Below are 19,755 nucleotides of genomic sequence, written 5' to 3'. Positions count from 1 at the left end.
TTTGGAGAGCTTGAGTTAGGGATGCAAAAGTGTCCAGAAAAATCTGCGATCCCCATTGGGGAGAGATGTTGTGGCAGCTGTGGGGTGAGAGGGAGAGAATGGGGAGGGCTCTGAGACAGCAGCCTTCTGGACTGCAGAATGTGCACTCCCCCACTCTGGGTTCTCTTACAGCCTCGTTAAGCCCCAACTGTCCACAATCAAGAGAAAAGGGGAACACAAGCTTTAAAACGGGTAGTCAAACTGCGGCCATCCAAATGTCCATGGACTACAATGCCAGCATTCGCTGGCAGGGGCTCATGGGAATTGTAGTCCATGGACATCTGGAGGGCCGCGGTTTGACTAGCCTGCTTTAAAGTAAAGATTGGGAGCATGTAAACTGTGTGTTCCCTGAAGGTTTCTTATTTGCAAACCTGCTAGCTAGACGAATTCTGTACTTGTATAGAGGCTCCTGCTGCTTAGATATCTGGCTCAGCAAGACGCAGATGGAGATGAATAACACATTAAAAAAATATTGAACAGAAAATAAATTCTTCATTTTATTTATTTATGCTTTGATTTATTGCCTGACACTTGCAGCGGGTTACAGTCAACGTCAGAATACAATACAAATTTAACTATAAAACCCCATAATTAAAACAGTACCAAATAAGTTAGCAGAGATCACTCTGGCTCCACAACACCAGTCCCACTCCCACCTCCACCAACAGGCCCCATCCTTTAACAGGAGGATGAAGTTGTACAATGTGGTGGTGGGGGGGGGGGGAAACAGACCACAAAAGAGAAAGGGGGGCGGGAACCTAGCTTCGACTGGTGGAAGTGGGAGTGGGACTGGTGTTGTGGAGCCATGCCTGGTGGAAGAGCTCTGTCTTCCAGGCCCTGCAGAACTTTCAGCAGGGCCCTCAGCTCTTCCGGGAGCTTATTCCACCAGGTAGGGGCCAGGTAGGACTGAAAAGGACCTTACCCGGGTCAATGCTCGGCACACTTCACATGGACTGGGGAACACCAGTTTATTAGCACCCGCAGAATGGGCTCTGTGTGGGGCATGCAGAGATAAGCTGTCCCTCAGGTTTATTGGGCTCAGGCTGCCAAGGGCCTTAAAGGTCAAAACCAAGACCTTGAACTTGATCTAGAACACCTCTGGCAACCAATGCAGCTGTTTCAGCACTGGTTGAATATGGGCCCTCCAAGATGTCCCAGTGAGGACCCTGGCAGCCACATTTTGCACCAGTTGTAGCTGATGGGTCAAGGTCAAGGGTAGGCCCACATAGTTGGAGAAACCCAGCCTGGAGGTGACCTTCACATGGATCACTGTGGCCAGATAGGATGCTAGTAGCCTCATTTGGCACAGGTGGAAAAGAGGTACAGCTGGGGGTCATCTGCATATTGATGACAGCCCAGCTGATAGTTCTGGATCAGCTGTGCCAGAGGGTGCGTGTAGAAACAACGTGGGGGAGAGAGTTGTGCCCTGGGGCACTCTGCAAAAGAGTTGGTAAGAGCGCAACAAATTCTCCCCAACTGCCACCCTCTGTGTCCGGTTCTGGAGGAAAGAGTTCCAGTTCCAGTGTGGTGGTTGTCTAATAACTTGGGGTCAACCACGTCAAACATGGCTGTCAGATCTAACAATACGAGAAGTGCCTCTATCCAGCTGACAACGGAGATAGTCCATGAGGGCAGCCACTGTGGCTGGGGCAGAAGCCAGGCTGGAAAGGATCAAGCACCAAAGTTCCTTCCAAGAATGCCAGGAGGTGATCCACGGCAGCCTTTTCAGTCACCTTGCTCAGAAACACAAGATGCGAGACTGGGGGGTAATTGGCCTTTTTGAGGCAAGGGCAGATGGGGGCCAGGGAGTGATCTTGTCAATGGCAGCTGATAGGCGGGACTGCCAGTCCTCCACCAAGGCTGCTGCCGATTCGCTGAGGGGCATTAAGTCCCTCGGAGCATTCAGGAAACCATCCAGATCCATACGTTTCTGCAGGTGGGCTAAAATATGCCTGCCACCCAAGCAGGGTGGGGGTGGGACCCAGAGCAAGGCCTTCAGGCCTTGTTGGTCTGACCCTGGAATGGCATCAGAAGCCATGAGATCCACCTCTGCCCCAGCCCCAAAGATCAAATCATGTGCATGGCTGGCCTGATCGGTTGGACCAGCAACAAGCTGCGAGAACAATACAGTATAAAGTACAGCTGGCTTTCAAGATAAGCTAAGAAATCCCTGAGGGAAGAGTTGGCTCCCCCTTTCTTTGGACAGGTGGGTCCCTCAGCAGGTTCCAGGCCGCTCTCTTCCCTCCCAGAGCACCCCTTTCCTCAGAGCCTGCCAATTCCAGTGAGGAAGGATAGGCCCTGCACAGGATGCTTATTTGTACCACCTAAAATTGGCTATTTTCTGCAAGCCAACTCCCAACCCTAACTAAATGGCCCAGTCAAAGCCTGGCTAAACTGACACTCCTTCCCAGGGCCATGAAAGCCTCTGTCCCAAAAGGTCTGCTCCTCCTGAAAGCTGAGGCTGGCTCAGTCCCTCCCTCCCCGTGGGGTCTGATTGGAGGCCCATCACTTGGACTTGCCTAAATCACCAGGATTGGTTCAGAGCCCTGGAAGAGAGGTGGGACTTATAAGGATGATTGCCACAGACATCCTCCATTTCCTGGGCTAGCAGCCCGTCTTGCAGATCCACAGTGAATTGTGATGACTGTTTCCCTCTGCCAGGTACGATACACACACACACACACACGCAGACCCAGGAATCCAGTAAAGACCTTCAGAGAACTCCCAGTATGTGTGGGGCTAATTAGCAAGCCTGAGGGAGGCCTAGAATCTCTCGCGCCGTCTGCGGCAGTCCAAAGACTGAGGTAGAAATTGCCTGGTGTCGTTTGCCTGGGTGGTAACGCTTTAATATCCTTTTCTCTGGCAGGACCACAGCCGTTTTGTCAACTGTGTGAGGTTTTCTCCAGATGGGAATCGGCTTGCCACAGCCGGCTCAGATGGGCAGGTAAAAAAGGAACCGTCTCTGGTAGAGGATGCAGTGGGCGGAGCCCGTTCAGATGCCGAAGTTTCTTGCTCAGCCTTTGTTCTTGAAAGCACCCGGGGCAGCATCCCACACGCTGGAGGCAGTGCACCCTTCAGTCCTGTTTAGGTTGCCCGTTTGCTGGCAAGAGACAAACCACAGTTTGTGATTGAGCCAGTGAATGGTTGGTAATGGTTGAGGCCTTCCTGCTTTGAGAAGACTTCCATTTTGGACGCTGTGTGCAAGGGAAGAAGGAAGGGATTGCACAAGCTCAAGTGTATGGTCATGCTGTGAACCGGTCGGGACATTCATGCTGTGTGACTGAAGCTGTGGCTTGCCAGGAGAGGGGAAAGCAGACATTTCTGGTTAGCAGGCCACGCGCAAGAGGAGGGAGCACATGAATCCAAAGATGTCCTCCGCTCCCTTGTCTAGCAGCAAGCCAGGGATGGCCATGGGTTGATTTCACACATGTGTTCTTTGGCTTGGTTGGCTTGACTTTCAGGGCAGTCCACCCTTCTGCATCCATCAGATTCCACAGGCCAAGAAGTGTTTGACTCTGATTAAGACGTCACTTTGAAGGGACCAAGTGGGACAACTTGCAGCTCTTTGCTCCAGCGACTGTGGCCAGGAGAAAGCAACAGCTTCCTTTGTAGCAAGAGCTGCAAATGTTGTATCTTTTACTTAAAACAAGGGCCAGTAAAAGGATAACTCCAGAAGCAGAGATGGTGCTTCTTATTTTAATTCAGTAAATCTTAGGGGGAAAACATGATTGTCTTAGGGTGTGTTACCAAAGTTTAGAATGAATGGCACCAGCTCCAGCATTGGACCTTCCTGGCCTTTGCCTCTCTGGGACTGTCCTTTTCTAATGTCTTCAGCAGTTGTTCAAAAATGTATTGTCTGAACAGCAGTCTTGGAAGCCTTCAGAGCCCGACTCTTTGTGTCTCAGGCCATTCATTAGTAGTGGAAGAGCCTCTCTCTCTGAGGGGTTTTTGCAGGAGCCAGCCCCGTTTCTTCAAATTAACCTGTGTTAAAGAACCAGAGAACATTTTAACTGACAGGTGTCCGTCTCAATTTATTTTTTAAAGATTTTTGTTTATGATGGGAAAACTGGAGAAAACGTGGTCGCTCTGGGAGGAAGTAAAGCACATGATGGAGGCATCTATGCAGTAAGTGGCCGTGGTTGTCTTCTCTCTGTGTGTCCTTCCCAAAACAGTGGATTGCAATGCCTGTTTCCGTTTGCATGTGTGTTTTGGTCCTTTAAACCTGATTCTGTTGAAGCTACACAGACTTGGCCTTCCTCTCTCATGCAGCTGAAACCATGGGTTATGTTCGGGTTGGAATGGTAGAGGACTTCCCCACATGATCACTTTCCTCACTGGAAATTACTGGTTCATTGGGGGGGGGCTTCCCACACATCTGGCTCCATCTAGCAGATGATTTGATTTTACACTGGTTTATGTCTGGAGTAAAAAAACAGCAGTGTAAGTCTGCACATAAATGACTGGGCAATGGGTAGCATTTTTAGAGACATTCTCTCCTTTTCCGGAGATGGGCTATGCTGCCTTTGGTTACAATTGGCTTCAGTGGGACTTGCTCTTAAGCAGCAGCCACTGGTCTCTCTTTAATTGGCAACAGCCCTAATTTTTATTATTAAGGAGACATCCTTCCAGTTGGAACAAGTAGAGATATGCTGCATTTCAATATAGTACATATCTGTTCTGGATTTTGTGGGTGTGCTTAGCATTTCATACTCTTTTCTCCCCCTTGGGTAGCCAAAGCAGCTTCCACAACATAATTCTACCCTCTTCCATTTTTATCTATATGATGATGATAACACCCTGCAAGGTAGCTTAAACTGAAGGAGAGTGGCTGGCCCGACTGGTACCAGAGGGCCTGCTCCCCATCAGCGGTGTTTGCTATTGCTTTCTAGTGCAGCCTGACCCTTTCAGATTGGTCTGCCCACTGGTGAGTCAGGGGCTGAGGCTCCCGGGAGCACAGGGTGTGGCTCTGTTTTTAAGCCTCTTCCCTTTTTTTCTCGCCAACAGATAAGCTGGAGTCCAGATGGCCATCACCTCCTTTCAGCTTCTGGGGACAAAACTGCAAAGATCTGGGACGTTGGTGCCAATAGCCTCGTGAATACCTTCCACATGGGATCGAGTGTTCTGGATCAGCAGCTGGGTTGCCTGTGGCAGAAAGACCATTTGTTAACTCTCTCCCTTTCAGGCTACATCAATTATCTGGATAAGAACAATCCCGATAAACCTCTACGCATTATAAAGGTCTGGTGGCTTACTGAGCATGCTCTTCCCCACATCCTGATACATTATTGTTTATTTTCTCATCTAACTATAATTAAAAGAATTGTTTGCATAACGATGACTTCAGCTAGACTGCTGGTGCTCCAGAGACCTTGCAGACCAATTCCAAACAATGGTTGGTTTGTTTTTTAATTGGGGGCGGGGGATTGTGGTAAAACAAGCCTGGGGGAAAAACAAGTTTGGCACTTCATTCCCAAGTCAAGAGATGGTACTACTTTTCCTGAGTGTTTTGGGAATGTTTCAGGCAATAGCTAAGCCCCAGAGAACCGTGGAATGCATTCTCCATGCCTTGAATGCCCTAATGACTGGGAATTAATTGTGCCACTTGAATTTCTTCTCCATCCTGCCCCCTGTTAGAAGGTGTGGAATGTCCAGGGATAGTTTGAGGGGCATCTTGGCGTAGGGAAGGACTAGCTAGCAGAATTCATAAGCCAGTTCTTTCAATCCTGACCATTGCTTGAAATCATTCTGCCCTGTCCACCCGTCCATTCAAAGCAGAGTTTAATTCATTTCTTTCTGGCATGCCAGTCTTCAAGCTCCTATTTACACCCTGGCAGAAAGCTTGTAATTACTTACCGAAGCCTCTGTATTTCCCATGCAAGGCAAATGGGGGAGGGCTAGAATGAGAGGTCAGGAAAGAAAGGTTTAACCATTTTCAGTTCTGCTTCCCCAACCTAATTCAGGCCTCCTTCTGTAGCAGCTTTCAAGTTTGTGACTCTTTCCTTGCAGTTTGATTGTCCATAAGTTATGTTAAGCAAGAAACGAGTTTTGTTTTTTTAAAGAAATTTAACACTGTGCAACCATTTTGGTTTATTTTCTTTTTGCAGGGTCACAGTAAATCTATACAGTGTCTCACAGTGCACAGAAATGGGGGGAAATCCTATATCTACTCCGGGAGCCACGATGGACATATTAATATCCTTTGAATGACCAACGAATTACTTGCACTCATAGAATGTAGCCCTGGATATTTCTGTCTTCCGTGATCATCATCTACTTTTTTCTGATCGCTGAAAGCTCTCTCTGCTTAAGGGGAAGAAGTAGTCGAAGTGTCAGGACCCCAGAGTTCTCTTGCTGTCTCATTGAAGAAGAAGAAGAAGAGTTTGTTCTTATGTGCCGCTTTTCCCTACCCGAAGGAGGCTCAAAGCAGCTTACAGTCGCCTTCCCATTCCTCTCCCCACAACAGACACCCTGTGGGGTGGGTGAGGCTGAGAGAGCCCTGATATTACTGAAGAAGAAGAAGAGTTTGTTCTTATATGCCGCTTTTCCCTACCCGAAGGAGGCTCAAAGCAGCTTACAGTCACCTTCCCATTCCTCTCCCTACAACAGACACCCTGTGAGGTGGGTGAGGCTGAGAGAGCCCTGATATCACTGCTCGGTCAGAACAGTTTTATCAGCACCGTGCGAGCCCAAGGTCACCCAGCTGGCTGCATGTGGGGGAGCGCAGAATCGAACCTGGCATGCCAGATTAGAAGTCCGCACTCCTAACCACTACACCAAACTGGCTCTCTGAGGTTGCCGTTGTCCTGGTGTTGCCTCTGGATTTACTGCCTGCCTTGTTGAGAGCTCAGAGTTTTGCTGAATTTCAGGAGGCTGCTTTTCTGAGCCACCCTCAAGGAATATGCTCTACTTAGGACCTGCAAGGCATCTTTTGGAAGCCTGGATGCAATTTGCTTGGCAGGTAGACTGGAAAATCAAGTGCATTGATGGCTGACGTGCTGCTTGATGCAACCCTCCACCCCACTCCCCACATTTCCCCCATAGGTGGAAAAGCAGCTGGGGGTCTACTGATCAAAGAAACAACCTGAAAGAGGGAGCATTAAACACAGCATTACTGTGGCTCCAGGCAGATTTGAAGCCACATTTCAGTGATTTCCAGTTTGTGCATTTATTGAAAGTGGCCAAGGAATGATCCCATTTTTCCTGGTATCTTGTCTCACTTGGTTGAAAATTCCTTTTTAGTCCTGAGTGTCTGGTAGACCAGTTCTATGCCCTAAGTATACTTCAAATGAGATTTCATTTGCAGTTGTTAATACGCAGGACTGATTAGATTTATTATGGCAGCAGTCCCCAACCTTTTGAAGGTTGAGGACTGCTTGTGGGGGTGAGGAAGAGCTGGCGGCCTGGGCGCCGTGCATGCTCATTAGCGCCCCCTGGTGGTGAAAATGTGCATGCGGGGAGCTGCCACGCATGCACGTTTTCACCACCAGGGAGCGCTAACGCACATGCGCGGCAGCTCCACACATGCGCGTTTGTGTCCACCAGCGTACCGGCAGCCGCGCCTGCCTCTCCCCCCCCCCCCCCAGCAGCAAGAAGCTAGCCGGGCTGCGAGCGAAGCAGCCGCTTTGGTGGCCACTTCTCTCGCAGCCTGGTGGGCTTCTCGCTGTGGGGGGGGGGGGGAGAGGCAAGTGTGGCCGCCACCAGCCCACTACTGAGGCCTTCACAGCCCGGTACCGGGCTGCGGACCGGGGGTTGACGACCCCCGTATTATGGTACTTGACCAACATACAGTCAAGTCTGCCTCCTGGTGATCCTATGGCTTAACTGTCACAATGATTTTCGGTTTTGCACTGCTGCTTTTAGTTGTGTAATGATCTGGCCGGTATCCATTTTGATTGTATCTAATTGCCATATCTTTGTCGGCCTGGTATATACAGAATGTATACAAATAGAATGAATTAAAACTTATACAAAGAAATAAAGCAGAAAATTTTAAAAATCATAAATAACATCAGTGTTAAAATTTAAGATTGGGTAATCTAAGATACATTGTAATCTTAGCAAGTAGCACAGTTCTTTTAGCATATTTCTTCCAGATTCCTTCCAAACATTACCGATCTTGGTAGCCAACCCAGAAAATTTGGCTAGTGCAGAAGTTAACTCATCAATTTTATCAGCATTTTCTTAAATGTACCTGAATTCTGCCTGGTTAGTGAGAGATGTTATAAATAGGGTTGTGCATGGTGGCGTCCAAATTGGCCATTGCAGGTCGCCACAGCCAGCGCTGCGCCACAGTGGGGAAGGGGAGGCACGGTGCCGGTGGGCCTGCGCGTGTGCACCGAGTTACGCACCGGTGTCCGCGCCTCCCCCCCCCCCGTGGTGCAGCACTGGCTGCAGCGGTCTGCAACGGCTGATTCGGATGCCGCCACTCACAACCCTAATTATAAATGCTTTTCTAATTTGATTATATAATTTACATTCAATTAGGACATGTTCTGTTATTTCTGTGCTTCCATCCGGACAGATGCATAAAATATGCAGGACTGTATTTACAAATGCCAAAACCTTTTGTTCCATATTCCATCTATTTGCTGGTTTTTTTGTAATTCAGTGACTCTCTAAACTGGATGGTTATATGGAAGGAATATTTCCTTAATATTTTCCTCACATTATTGGGATTCTGAGACAGGTGAAAACGATAGCTTTTTGGGGAAGGGACACACCAACCAGGTTTCCCGCATGGCAGTGGATGAGTGGGACCAGTTGGTCAGCTGCGGCATGGATGACACTGTGCGTTACACTAGCCTTCGCACGAAGGACTACAGGTAGGTGTGTGTTTAACTCCTACCTCTACCATTTACAGTAACTGCACAATGAAAACAACCCTGTCTTAAGTCTGTCTAGGTCAGGCTTCCCCAATAGCCCCGAAGGGTTTCCTGAATGGGTGGAAGTTTGATTTTTTTTTTAATGATCGTCTTTACAGAATTATGGTCTGAAAAGCACTTGGGTAAAATTTCAACATTGGCAACCTTAGAAATCAAGTTTTTAGATACCCAAAATATATCTGTCTTTGAAAATAGTTTATTGTGAAGCTTCCATCAATATTCCCAATAAGCAGACTTTTGGTGGAAGAAATATCTATTAGGGAACAAGCAAAACAAGATTTTTTCAATTTCTTGCTAAGACTAAAACATGCTCGGTCAAGGGCCCCTATATGTCCCAACCCACTCCCTCCCCTTAGTCCAGCTTCAGGTACGAAAACTGCAGATGAACCCCCCTCCCCCAATTCTCTCCTTACGCCTCACAAACACAAAACTGCTTGCCAGACACAACAGCCCGGGCTGGGCTCCAGAGACACAGAGAGAACACAAGCCCAGGCACCAACAGAGTTGCTTAAATGGAATGGCAGAGGTGGCAAATACTAACCCTGCACTCCCCCCCCCCTTCTGAACCCTAGTTGACCCATCCCAGCCACTGCAGAGCAAGCTGTACTAAAAGCAAAGGCAGACAAAATGGAGTCACAGTAGTCATTGCAAGAGCATGTAGATACCTTGGTAGACACAGAGTACATTAATTTGAAAAATGAATTGTTTGTCCATAAGTTTGCCTCCAGATGTCTACCAGTCCCAAGTTGTTGATCAGATAAAAAAAAAGATTTTGGCTTTTTTTGTGTGTGTGTACAATTGATACCTTTATCATAAAAATCTACCCATTTGAGGTAAAATCACTCCATTCCAGTCACCCATCAAATATCAGTCTTCAATTAACTCATCCATCCATTACTTATAAAATTTAGTTTTGCCACCATTAGGCACATAACTCAATTTCAGCTGCCATATCTCATTATCATCATACATCATTATCAGCAAAAACATTTCAGTTTCCGTCAGGGATTAATATGTAGCTCAACATCATTTTTCTTTTTTATACTTGCCTAAATTCATATCCTAGTGGCTTCTGGATAAATATTTAAAAAATATTTTCTTAATGTGGGTTTCCTGTAGACAAATAATACTCAACTTTAATTTTTTTTAAGTGGTGAAATTTCCCCCCATGTTTTGGGGAGAGTTAAGACTTTTTATATTCCTCATGAAATATTTGTAAACCATTTTTTAGGATTCAGTAGAGTCAGAGTCCATGATTTTATCTTTTCCACCTTTGCCCATTTTCAGTTGATCTTGTGGTTGTGGCCATTGAAGTGGATTTTCTGACTCTTCCCAGTCTTGATTTCTATCTTCCCAAGAAAACTCTTGCTTTAAACACTGAATTAAATCTAAATGTCTGGTGGAAATTACTACTTCCAGTTTCTCCTATCAAAATGGAATGTTTTTTCTGTTGGAGTTTAAGAAAAGAATCATTTTTTTCTTCCACAATATTCTCTGTGGGAGTTCTTTCAGAACTGTTATTTCTTTATCATCCATCATAGGTTTTGTCCTGCAGTAGTACTGTCTCTAGTCGTTTTCCTCAGAAAGTGAACTGCGGTGCCCATTGGGACTTCATTGTCGCGTATCTTGAATTCACTCCATAAACTTAGTCCACTTTCTACGAACTCTGCAAAGGCTTTAACTGTTCTGTCTTTCATGTCTTCTCCCTTCATTCCCACAATACATGTCAACCCTGAAACAGATTCATTTTCTTTTAAGACCCAGGAGTGCAGGTCAGTCCAAGCTGGATTCTAATTCTGTATTCAGGGCGTCTGTTCTTCTTTTCAGTGACAGATTTTTTCCCTTTAACTGTTTGGACATCTTCTGAAAATTATTTAATGGAACGTTCAGATGCTTAAATATCTTCTTTCACCTCAAGTTTTATGCCCTCAAAGCTCTTTTCTAAGTTTTAGAGTTTCGTGTCCACAGACTGAAGTTTAGTATCTAAGCTACTGAGTTTCAAGTCCAGTTTTTTAACCACTTGAGAAACAGCCATTGGGGGGCACTGTTGCACCTCATAAGAGTTCCAGTAAACGTGCCTGTGCCAGGAGTTCTCCCGCTTAAATATGATGATGATGATGCTGATGATGATGTCGTCCATTCAGTCGTGTCCGACCCTCGGCGATTCTATAGGAAAGTCTTCGCCATGCATCTCTGTCAATGACCGCTGCTTTTAGTGGGTTCATGGTCATCCCTGCATTGGCTTTGATCGTGCTGAGCCAGCAGATCCTTTGGAGACCACGTTTCCTTTTGCCCCTGAATGTGCCGGGCATTAATGATTTTTCTAGCGAGTTTGATCACATGATGTGTCCAAAGTAAGTGAGCTTTAGCCGTAATATCTCGCCTTTTAATGACAGTTGGTTTGCTCCTCTCTAAAACTGTCTTGTTGGTAACTTTGGCTGTCCGTGGGATTCACAGCATCCGTCTCCAGCACCATCATTTGAAAGCATCTATTTTCCTCCTGTGTTCTTACTTTAGGGTCCAGGTTGTTATGGGGAAGACAGCGGCGTTGACTAGCCGGCACTTTGTATTAAGGCTGATATCCTTATCTTTCCATATTCGGTTCATGCTTAACAGTGTGTTCCGGTCCAGTGTTATTCGCTGTTTGATTTCACAGCTGCATCCACTACTTTGATTGATCATAGAGGCAAGAAAGATAAAATCATCAATACATTCAGTGTTCTCATTGTCAATTGTGACTTCGGTGCTACTGCCCGTAGTTGTCATGATCTTGGTCTTTTTGATATTTAGGTATAGTCCCATCTTTTCACTTTCTTCTTTTAGTCTCTTTATCAGGGTCTTCAGATCATGCTCCAATTCAGCAAGGACTGTTGTATCATATGCATAGTGGAGATTATTGATATTACGACCTCTTAATCTTCCAGATTAAGCTTCCGCATAACTACCTCTGCATAAAAGTTAAAAAGGGTGATAAGATACACCCTTACCTCATTCCTTGGCTGACCTTGAACCAATCAGTGTCTCCATATATTGTTCGTACTGTGGCCTCCTGGTTGGTGTACAATGAACTGACAAGGTGGTTTAGGTGGGACGACACTCCCAATTCATGTAAGGCATCCCATAGCTTCTAGTGATCAACACAGTCAAACGCTTTAGAATAATCAATGAAGCACAGAGAGATGGCCTTTTGATGGTCATGGCTTTTTTCAAGAATCCAGTGCAAATTTGCAATGTGGTCTCGGGTGCCGCGACCATGTCGAAAACCAGCCTGGACATCCAGTAGCTGAGCATCAGTGGTTGATCTGAGACGGTTCTGGATGATCTTCAATAAGATTTTACTCATATGGGAGATCAGGGCTATAGTTCAATAACACTTAAATATAGAACAAAACAAATGGAAACTTTTCAACTTTTCAATTTCTTGAAGATATTATTTTTCAAGCTCTTTGACGAAAAGGACAATTCTTTATTCTTTTAATTAATATTCCAAAGAAAGAAAGTATGCAGTCCTCACTTTGTTGTTTACCTTTATTGTGAAGTTTTGGTTTTTGAGGGCTTCAAATTCTGTCACTATGTCAATCCAGCTTGTGGGGGAGGGTATCAACCCCACAATTGATGTTTGTTCTTTGAAAGTAAAATAGAAATCAGCTGCTGATTTGGTGCTGAGGTGGGCCGAGTTTTGAGTTAAACTCCCTAGAAAATTTCATCCTTTGACAGAAAATGCTTTGAAGATAACATACAAAAGCAAAGTGGGAGAAATGCCCTTTGTTTCCTCATTATCTCAGAGGGAGGGGAGAGAAGCAGCTGGAAGTCTTTTATTTATTAGGCTTTCCAACTGAGGCCTTCAGCAGATGCAGAACTGCATCCTGCAACCACAGCTCCCAGAGTGAGTGCCTGTATGAACACAGCTCTCTCAAAGCCACTTCAGTGTAGTACATACAAAAACACCCAGAGGTGATCAGCCATGAGCAGTGGGAAGATAAATACTACCGCGCTACACCTGGAACAGTGTTGACAAACCACACCACATAAATGCATCAGGGTTCCTCTTCAGTACTTATTTTTAAATGGGGCAGGCGGACTAATTGCGGTAATACTTAAAAAGGTAAAAATACTGAGGCAAGAAATAAAATGTCTAACTGCCTTGAAGCTCTTCAAGGCCTTAAAAATGATGCACCAGTTAGCCCATCAAAGGAATACACATGCATCAGTTCAGGAGAACAGGCGGAATATTGGGAAGCAGGACACAAGCAAGTAAGGAAAGCTCATTTGTGCGAACAAAGGGCTACAAATATTTCTCTAAATGGAAGAAACAAATATGTATCTTCTTTAGGTGAAGATTCCAACAGCAAGTTTGGTTTCAAAACTGTCACAAAAGGGCAAGCTGAAAACATTTCTGCTCATAAAATAACCCAGAATAGGTGCTGAAATGATTCTGAGCCTCCATTTTTGAACTGGTGATAGAAAGCACATTAAGTCACAGCTGACTGGTGGCAACCCCAGAGGGCAGGGATTCCCAACCAGGAGTCCGCAGCTTTTCCCCTCCTGTCTTAATGGGCTTGGCCACAAGCTAGGGAACTGGCTGCTTCCATTGTTTCCTTCCTCTCCTTGCAAGCATGAGTGAGTTCTCCAATGTTTCCTGCCCCGGGGGAGGGGTGGAGCCTGCCTGCCTTCTCTTGCCTTAAACCACCTCCTGTCTCTCGCCCCCCTCAGTCCTCCTCAAGCCTGCCTGTTAACACAGGTGATGATGTCATCACCGGGGGCTTGGCAGGGGTGTGTGGCCAGTTGACATCTCTTCCAGGTATCCTCAAGCCCTGAAAAATTATTTCAGGGTGTCCTTGATGGTCAAAAGGTTAAAAATGGCTGCCATAAAGTGTTTGGGGCAAGAGATGTTCAGTGGTGGCCTGCCATTGCCCACTTCTGAATAGTAGCTCTTTACTCCCCTCCGAACACAAACAAGGGCTGGCCCTGGTTAGCTTGTGAGTTGATGCAGTCGGGCTAGCCACGGCCATCCCGGTCAGGGCAAAATTATTAGAATTTATAAAACTGAATTGGATGAGGATGTGTAAAACTGTTGTTGTTTGTCTTTTTCTCAGTGGCCAAGATGTTATAAAAATGGATGTTCAGCCAACATGTCTAGCAGTTGGGCCTGGTGGATATGCTGTGGTCATATGCATTGGAGAAGTGCGTACTGCGACAAACACTTGTGCCATGACAAAGTGTCATTACTGAAGGTTTAGAATTGGAATTCAGATTTTGCACTTTGAGTATTAAGTTTAGGGATATCTCCCTTTTCCCTGGATTATTCTTGGTAGTTGTTTCAGTGAGATTTGGTAACCCCCAGCTAAATAGAACGCTGTAGTATTTCTCAGTTTACCATGCCTGCTTTAAAAATCCATAAAATGTGAACTAAATTTTGGAGGTCTCTATAAAAGCATTGGGTGGGAGGCCTATGCAGCATGAGAAATTCCTCTGCAAGAGTCTTCTTAAAATTGCAGACAAGGACTTGCAAGTCTTCTGCTGTTCTTGGGTATCTCAGTGGGGCACATGTGTGAGAACATGCCATGGATCAATCCCTTCGGGGGCTGTCTTAGGCAAGTGGAGGCTGTGAACCAGTTCAGTTTTGGTTTTTTTATCCATCCCTTCCCCACCATGATGACCAGATCAATCAATTTACCATCCACTTGAGGTTTGTGCACTGCACGGGTATTGAGAGCTGAATGTTATAACTGTAGTATTCCTGTTGATTAATAATATGAATTAAGACTTACTCTTGTTCATGCCCCTGCACCCTCTTAACACCAGTGGAGCAATAATTGGTAGCTTGTGAAAATTGACCTGAATCCTTGGGCTGATCTGGTGGGTCTTTCCCCTTCCCTGTAGGAAGGAACAGAGCAGGAAGGATCTATGGGGTTGGAATGCCTGTGCAGTTGGTGTGCTGGAGAAGGAAATCCAGCCATGAATCTCTTGGTGTTCAACGGTTTGGGTGGCCTCTTGGCCAGACCCTTAGTCTAGAAAGTTTAACATTCTGTGGCCTAGTCAGCTGCTCAGTATGCCTCAGACACTGCTCTCCTCTTGCAGATTGTCTTGATGAAGGATAAGAAGAAGTGCTTTACCATCAATAATCCCGGCTTTGAACCAGAGGTTGTTGCCATTCACCCAGGAGGTGGGACCGCAGCTGTTGGAGGGACGGTGAGAACGAAGACGCCGAGTAGGCTTTTATACACCCTTTTTCTCTCCTAAAGGAGTTCCAGCACAGCTTACAGCGCCCTTCCCTTCCTCTCGTGCAACAGACATCTTGTCAGCTAGGTGGGGCGGAGAAAGTTCTGAGAGAACTGTGACTAGCCAAAGGGAGGAGGAGTGGGGAATGAAGCGCAGCTCTCCAGATGACTGTCCACTACTCCCAAGTGCTACACCATGCTGGTTGTCAGTGTTATTCATCAGCCTTCTGTGCAGTTCACACATGGGGACTGAGCATGAGCAGGCCTGCTCCAGAGAGGTTTTTCCTCTTCTAGGCCAGGTGGAAAGCTTGGTGGGTGTGTCCCATCTCTCCTTGAGGGAGGCAGGACTAAATTGAACTTCCTGGCTCCCAGTGGGGAACGCCCTCCTCCAGTCTTCTTCCTGCCTTGAGAGGGGGAGCAGCTTTAACTAGGCATCTCTTGATGTTTTTTACTTCCTCTTTATAACTGGATGAGTAGCAGATGTCCTTTGTCCCTGAAGGGCCAATTGAGCCCAGGGACATCATGTGGCAGTGGCATGAGGCGCTGTGGCTCAGGGAGAGGCTAAGAAGCAAGGACAGAGCTCCAATCTACAAAGCTTCCCCCCAAGCTGTCGGAATCAGTGGCTACAGGAGAGGGATAGGATTCAGATGGTTGCCCCCATCACTCCCAAAGGAAGTTTGTTTGTTTTGTGGATACTAATAAGCTCAAAAGGGCGTTGTCTCAGTCTCCAGGTGGATAGCTTCTACCATAAGGAAGTGTTTCGCAGAGGCTGGAATGGATTGCCCACTGAACATTAAAGCTCATTCCACTAGAGTGGCATCCACGGCCTTTATGGGTGGTATTCCACTGTTGGAGATTGGTTGAGCGGCAACCTGGTCCTCAGCTGAGACTTTTGTTAGCCATTACACACTGGACATTCACACTAGATGGAAGTCTCAAGTGGGAAAAGCAGTGTTAAAATCAAGCCATGTACCCACCTCATGTCTAACTTGCTAATATCCCCATGTGTGAACTGCACAGAAAATTGACAATGAAAACAGGGTTACTACCTATAACTGTTGTTCATCGAGTATCTTCTGTGCAAGATCACAGACCCTCCCTCCGACCCTGCTGCATGCCTTTTAGGTTTGGTAGCATTAGAGGTACTAAGGTGAGGGCACTTCAGTTTCTATGAGGGCCCGCCTAAAATTTTTACAATTTTACTTTAAATTGGCAAATATGTTTGAAATTCAGTTGGACTAATATGGACATTGGTTCTGTCTGAAGGAGAACCATTGGATTAAAGTCTTGGCCCTCATCTTAAAACTGTATTCTTTACCTTCTTTAGAGGTTGCTAAAACTTGGGACTTCAGTAGAACCTGCAAATGGGTCACTGAAAAGGAGGCAAGCCTTGGCACCTGCCAGCTTCTCTATATGGTATCCACATTGTAAGCAAGTCAAAACTGTTTATTTTCCACTGTCCACTCTATGACTCCCATCTGCTCCAGGCTTCCTTAGGTCCTCCCACATTCCCTTGGAACAGCAGAGGGCCCTTTTGGCTTCCTGTAGAAAGATATAAATCCATCCATCACATCTAGGGTTGCTTCCTTCATGCTACCACTGATTAAGCTAAGGAAACAATTGGTGCATGTTAATTCCTAAAGTAGATATGTCTGTATTTTACTCCTTTATGGCTAAGTTTACTTTGTATTTTTATAACTGCAATTTTGCTTCAGTATTTTTCCCGCATTTTAGTATTACAATTTGTATATAGTCCGATAAGGCTTGTGGCTATAACTCTAATAAAGTGCATACTTGCCCTGATATCAGATGGTGCTTTAAAAGTCCCTAATCTTGATTTTTCTTCTTTGAAGTAAGCTGCCTACCACTTCTGGGCACATGCAGGGAAACCTTTTGAAGCTTTGCCACTAGAAGACCGATGAGGGCTTTATCTTGCCATGTTTCATTTTCCAGGATGGGAACGTCTACTTGTATGCAATCCAAGGCTCTTCCTTGCAAAGAGAGGGGAAAGTGCTGGAAGTGAAAGGTCCTGTGACTGACCTGGCATACTCCCATGATGGTGCCTTTCTTGCAGTGACGGATGCCAGCAAGGTGGTCACTGTGTTTAACGTTGCTGATGGCTATGCGGTAAGAACCCTTCGGACCCCTCCACACTTAAGTGTCCCACGTGCATTCCTTGAGCTTAATCATTTATCATTCCAAAAAAGGAGAGATTAAAAATAATTGTGGTTGCTTGGGTGAATTACTATTTTTAAGTCAGCTTTTCACGAAGGCAGTTCATTTCCCACTTTGTTTGGAGATGCCTGCAGTTATAACAGGTGTCCAGTAGGGGGAGCCACGTGACACTGCTAGGCCTGCCCTCCCTTCTCATAACGGTGGGGCAGGTGGGGAGCAGCATTCATTCCTGCCCTTACTGGCAAATACTATTATAATAAAACTACCACCAGTGCAGGACTTTCTGGGCTTTGTGGAATATTTGACTATGGCCAGGTAATGAATCCCATGCATGCCAGTCCCATTAAATATTAGGATGTAAGTTTGTTTAAAATTGCATTGCCTCCCTTACCCTTTTTGGTTTGTTTTTTACCTCCTCCATAGGAACATAACGCCTTCTATGGACACCACGCAAAGATTGTTTGCATTGCCTGGTCACCAGATAATGAACATTTTGCTTCTGGGGGTATGGATATGATGGTGTATGTTTGGACCCTGAGCGACCCAGAAACCAGAGTCAAAATACCAGGTGATTCTGTGCCCCTGTGTCACGGAGGCTTGCTTCTGAACAAACAGCATTGGCCCCATTTAGTTCTCCAAGGCGGCTCTGTCAGGGCCCCTCTAGTGTAGAACTTGGCTACTTCAGTGCATCGGGAGAGAGGGGGAGTTGCCCTTGATGGAATCTCTCATTCCCCCCCCCCCCATTGCTTCCTTGCCTAGTGCTGTTTCCAGGGGCATGCTCACAGATCTCTGGATGGGGTCTGCCTAGAATCTTGTCCTTTGCCTTCAAGGTTCTTGCTGTTCTTACAATCCCTGCTCCCAGCAGAACCAGAGGTCTGCGTGGGAACAAGGGGAAAGTGCAGGCAGCTATCCCTGGAGCATGAGGCAGGTGAAACCTTGGCAGGAAATGTTCTGGCAAGGAAAACATAGCAAGTGGGGAGTTGCGCACACATGCCTGGAAAAGAGGTCACATTGGTGCCTTCACTGTCTCACTGTGTCTTCCTGCCTTTCTTCCCTTTGTCAGATGCCCACAGGTTGCATCATGTAAGCAGCTTGGCATGGCTGGATGAACATACCTTGGTCACAACATCACATGACGCATCTGTCAAAGAGTGGACCATTTCCTACAAATGAATCTGGATGTTCTCAGCAGGGAGTAGAACTACTGGAGTGGAAATATAGCATTTCTCTTTCTTAAAAAAATCAATGGATAAATCTGTAATGACCTCTCGGGTCCTATAGCATATTCTCATACCTTTGCAGCGGGTGTTCATATCTGTAATTAAATGACCTTCAAGAGCTTTAGTCGGTAACGGTTTGCACATGTGAAGCACTTAAATTATGTCTGAAGCTTATAAAATCTTTTTTTGTGTGTGCTGAACATTCCAGGAGCTGCAGCTCAGCCGGTCAGCATAGAAGATGTAAAACAGGTTTGGTTCCTTGTTTTGTAATAACACAAACATACACACACACACACACACACACACACACACAGTTGCACGTGGTATTGTACAGCATGGGAGAGCTCTCGTTTTTTTCCTAATTGCAGAACATTTCTGTACTAACAGTCATAAGAATACTAGTTGTGATCCCGAAACCGATCCAAGTGGTGTGCAGCTACTGTATATGATTATGTTGCTTGTCTGTAATACACAGAACTATTTTCCTTCATCAGAAGACAAAATGGGGTACATCGTAATAATAAACTTTTTCTGTATTTTCTTGTTCAGATTTGTGGTTATTTTAAGATTATTTTTAGACAGAAATGTGGTGAGGAGGGAATGTGTATCTTGATGTCCTTTCAGAGTTTGAAGTTTACAGACAAATGTCGAGGATTTTTCTTTTTCTTTTTAAAAGGTATACCTTTGTTACATTTTTGAACAAATGAGATAATTTGTTCATGATGTTGCTGTCAGGGAAGGAATACTTCTAGATATGCTTTAATTATGCTTCTGAAGGAGAAATATGTTGATGTAAGAAAAATACAATAATTATACAAACACCTGTTTCCCAATACAGGAATTAAAGTAAAATAAAGTATTATCATGAGTGGAGTTGATCTTTACAGTACTGAACAACCTAAAAACTTGAACCAACCTTAAAAAGGGAAAGGTTTATACTTGAAAGGGCTTACACACCTGAGTAAGGCTTCCTTTAGGCCATTGTCCCCAGGTTTTAAAAGACAAAGCACACCTAGTGCTTAATTCATCTTCATATGTGTGAATAAAATCATGAGGTAAAGTTGGGCGCTTTGGCACGCTTCAGCCACTGTGGTGATCACGGAAGCCTGAGGTGGCCAGCACCATGATGCATTTAATTCTTCCTACCTAAATGCATAACTTTACATTTTTCACTATTGAAATTAATTTTAGCCCAGTTTACATCCCGTCAAGAACATC

General features: G+C 45.6%; 1 protein-coding gene across 1 annotated transcript in view; it reads left to right on the top strand.

The window, feature by feature from the left end:
• The window catches only part of WDR1 (WD repeat domain 1), a 31,257-nt gene extending 12,184 nt beyond the window's left edge, over positions 1-19,073 (top strand). Inside the window, exons 6-15 of the mRNA XM_077301628.1 lie at positions 2,906-2,983; positions 4,084-4,164; positions 5,044-5,277; positions 6,144-6,233; positions 8,707-8,861; positions 14,018-14,105; positions 15,003-15,113; positions 17,096-17,269; positions 17,741-17,885; positions 18,381-19,073. Coding sequence (XP_077157743.1) covers positions 2,906-2,983; positions 4,084-4,164; positions 5,044-5,277; positions 6,144-6,233; positions 8,707-8,861; positions 14,018-14,105; positions 15,003-15,113; positions 17,096-17,269; positions 17,741-17,885; positions 18,381-18,490 — 1,266 coding nt within the window. The 3' untranslated portion in view covers positions 18,491-19,073. The remainder of the gene's footprint in view (positions 1-2,905; positions 2,984-4,083; positions 4,165-5,043; positions 5,278-6,143; positions 6,234-8,706; positions 8,862-14,017; positions 14,106-15,002; positions 15,114-17,095; positions 17,270-17,740; positions 17,886-18,380) is intronic.
• Positions 19,074-19,755: the final 682 nt, after the last annotated feature.

The sequence above is a fragment of the Paroedura picta genome, chromosome 10 (assembly GCF_049243985.1).
Source record: "Paroedura picta isolate Pp20150507F chromosome 10, Ppicta_v3.0, whole genome shotgun sequence".
Classification (NCBI taxonomy): domain Eukaryota; kingdom Metazoa; phylum Chordata; class Lepidosauria; order Squamata; family Gekkonidae; genus Paroedura; species Paroedura picta.
The sequence above is the reverse complement of the archived record's forward strand: the minus strand, read 5'-3'. Positions and strand labels throughout refer to the sequence as shown.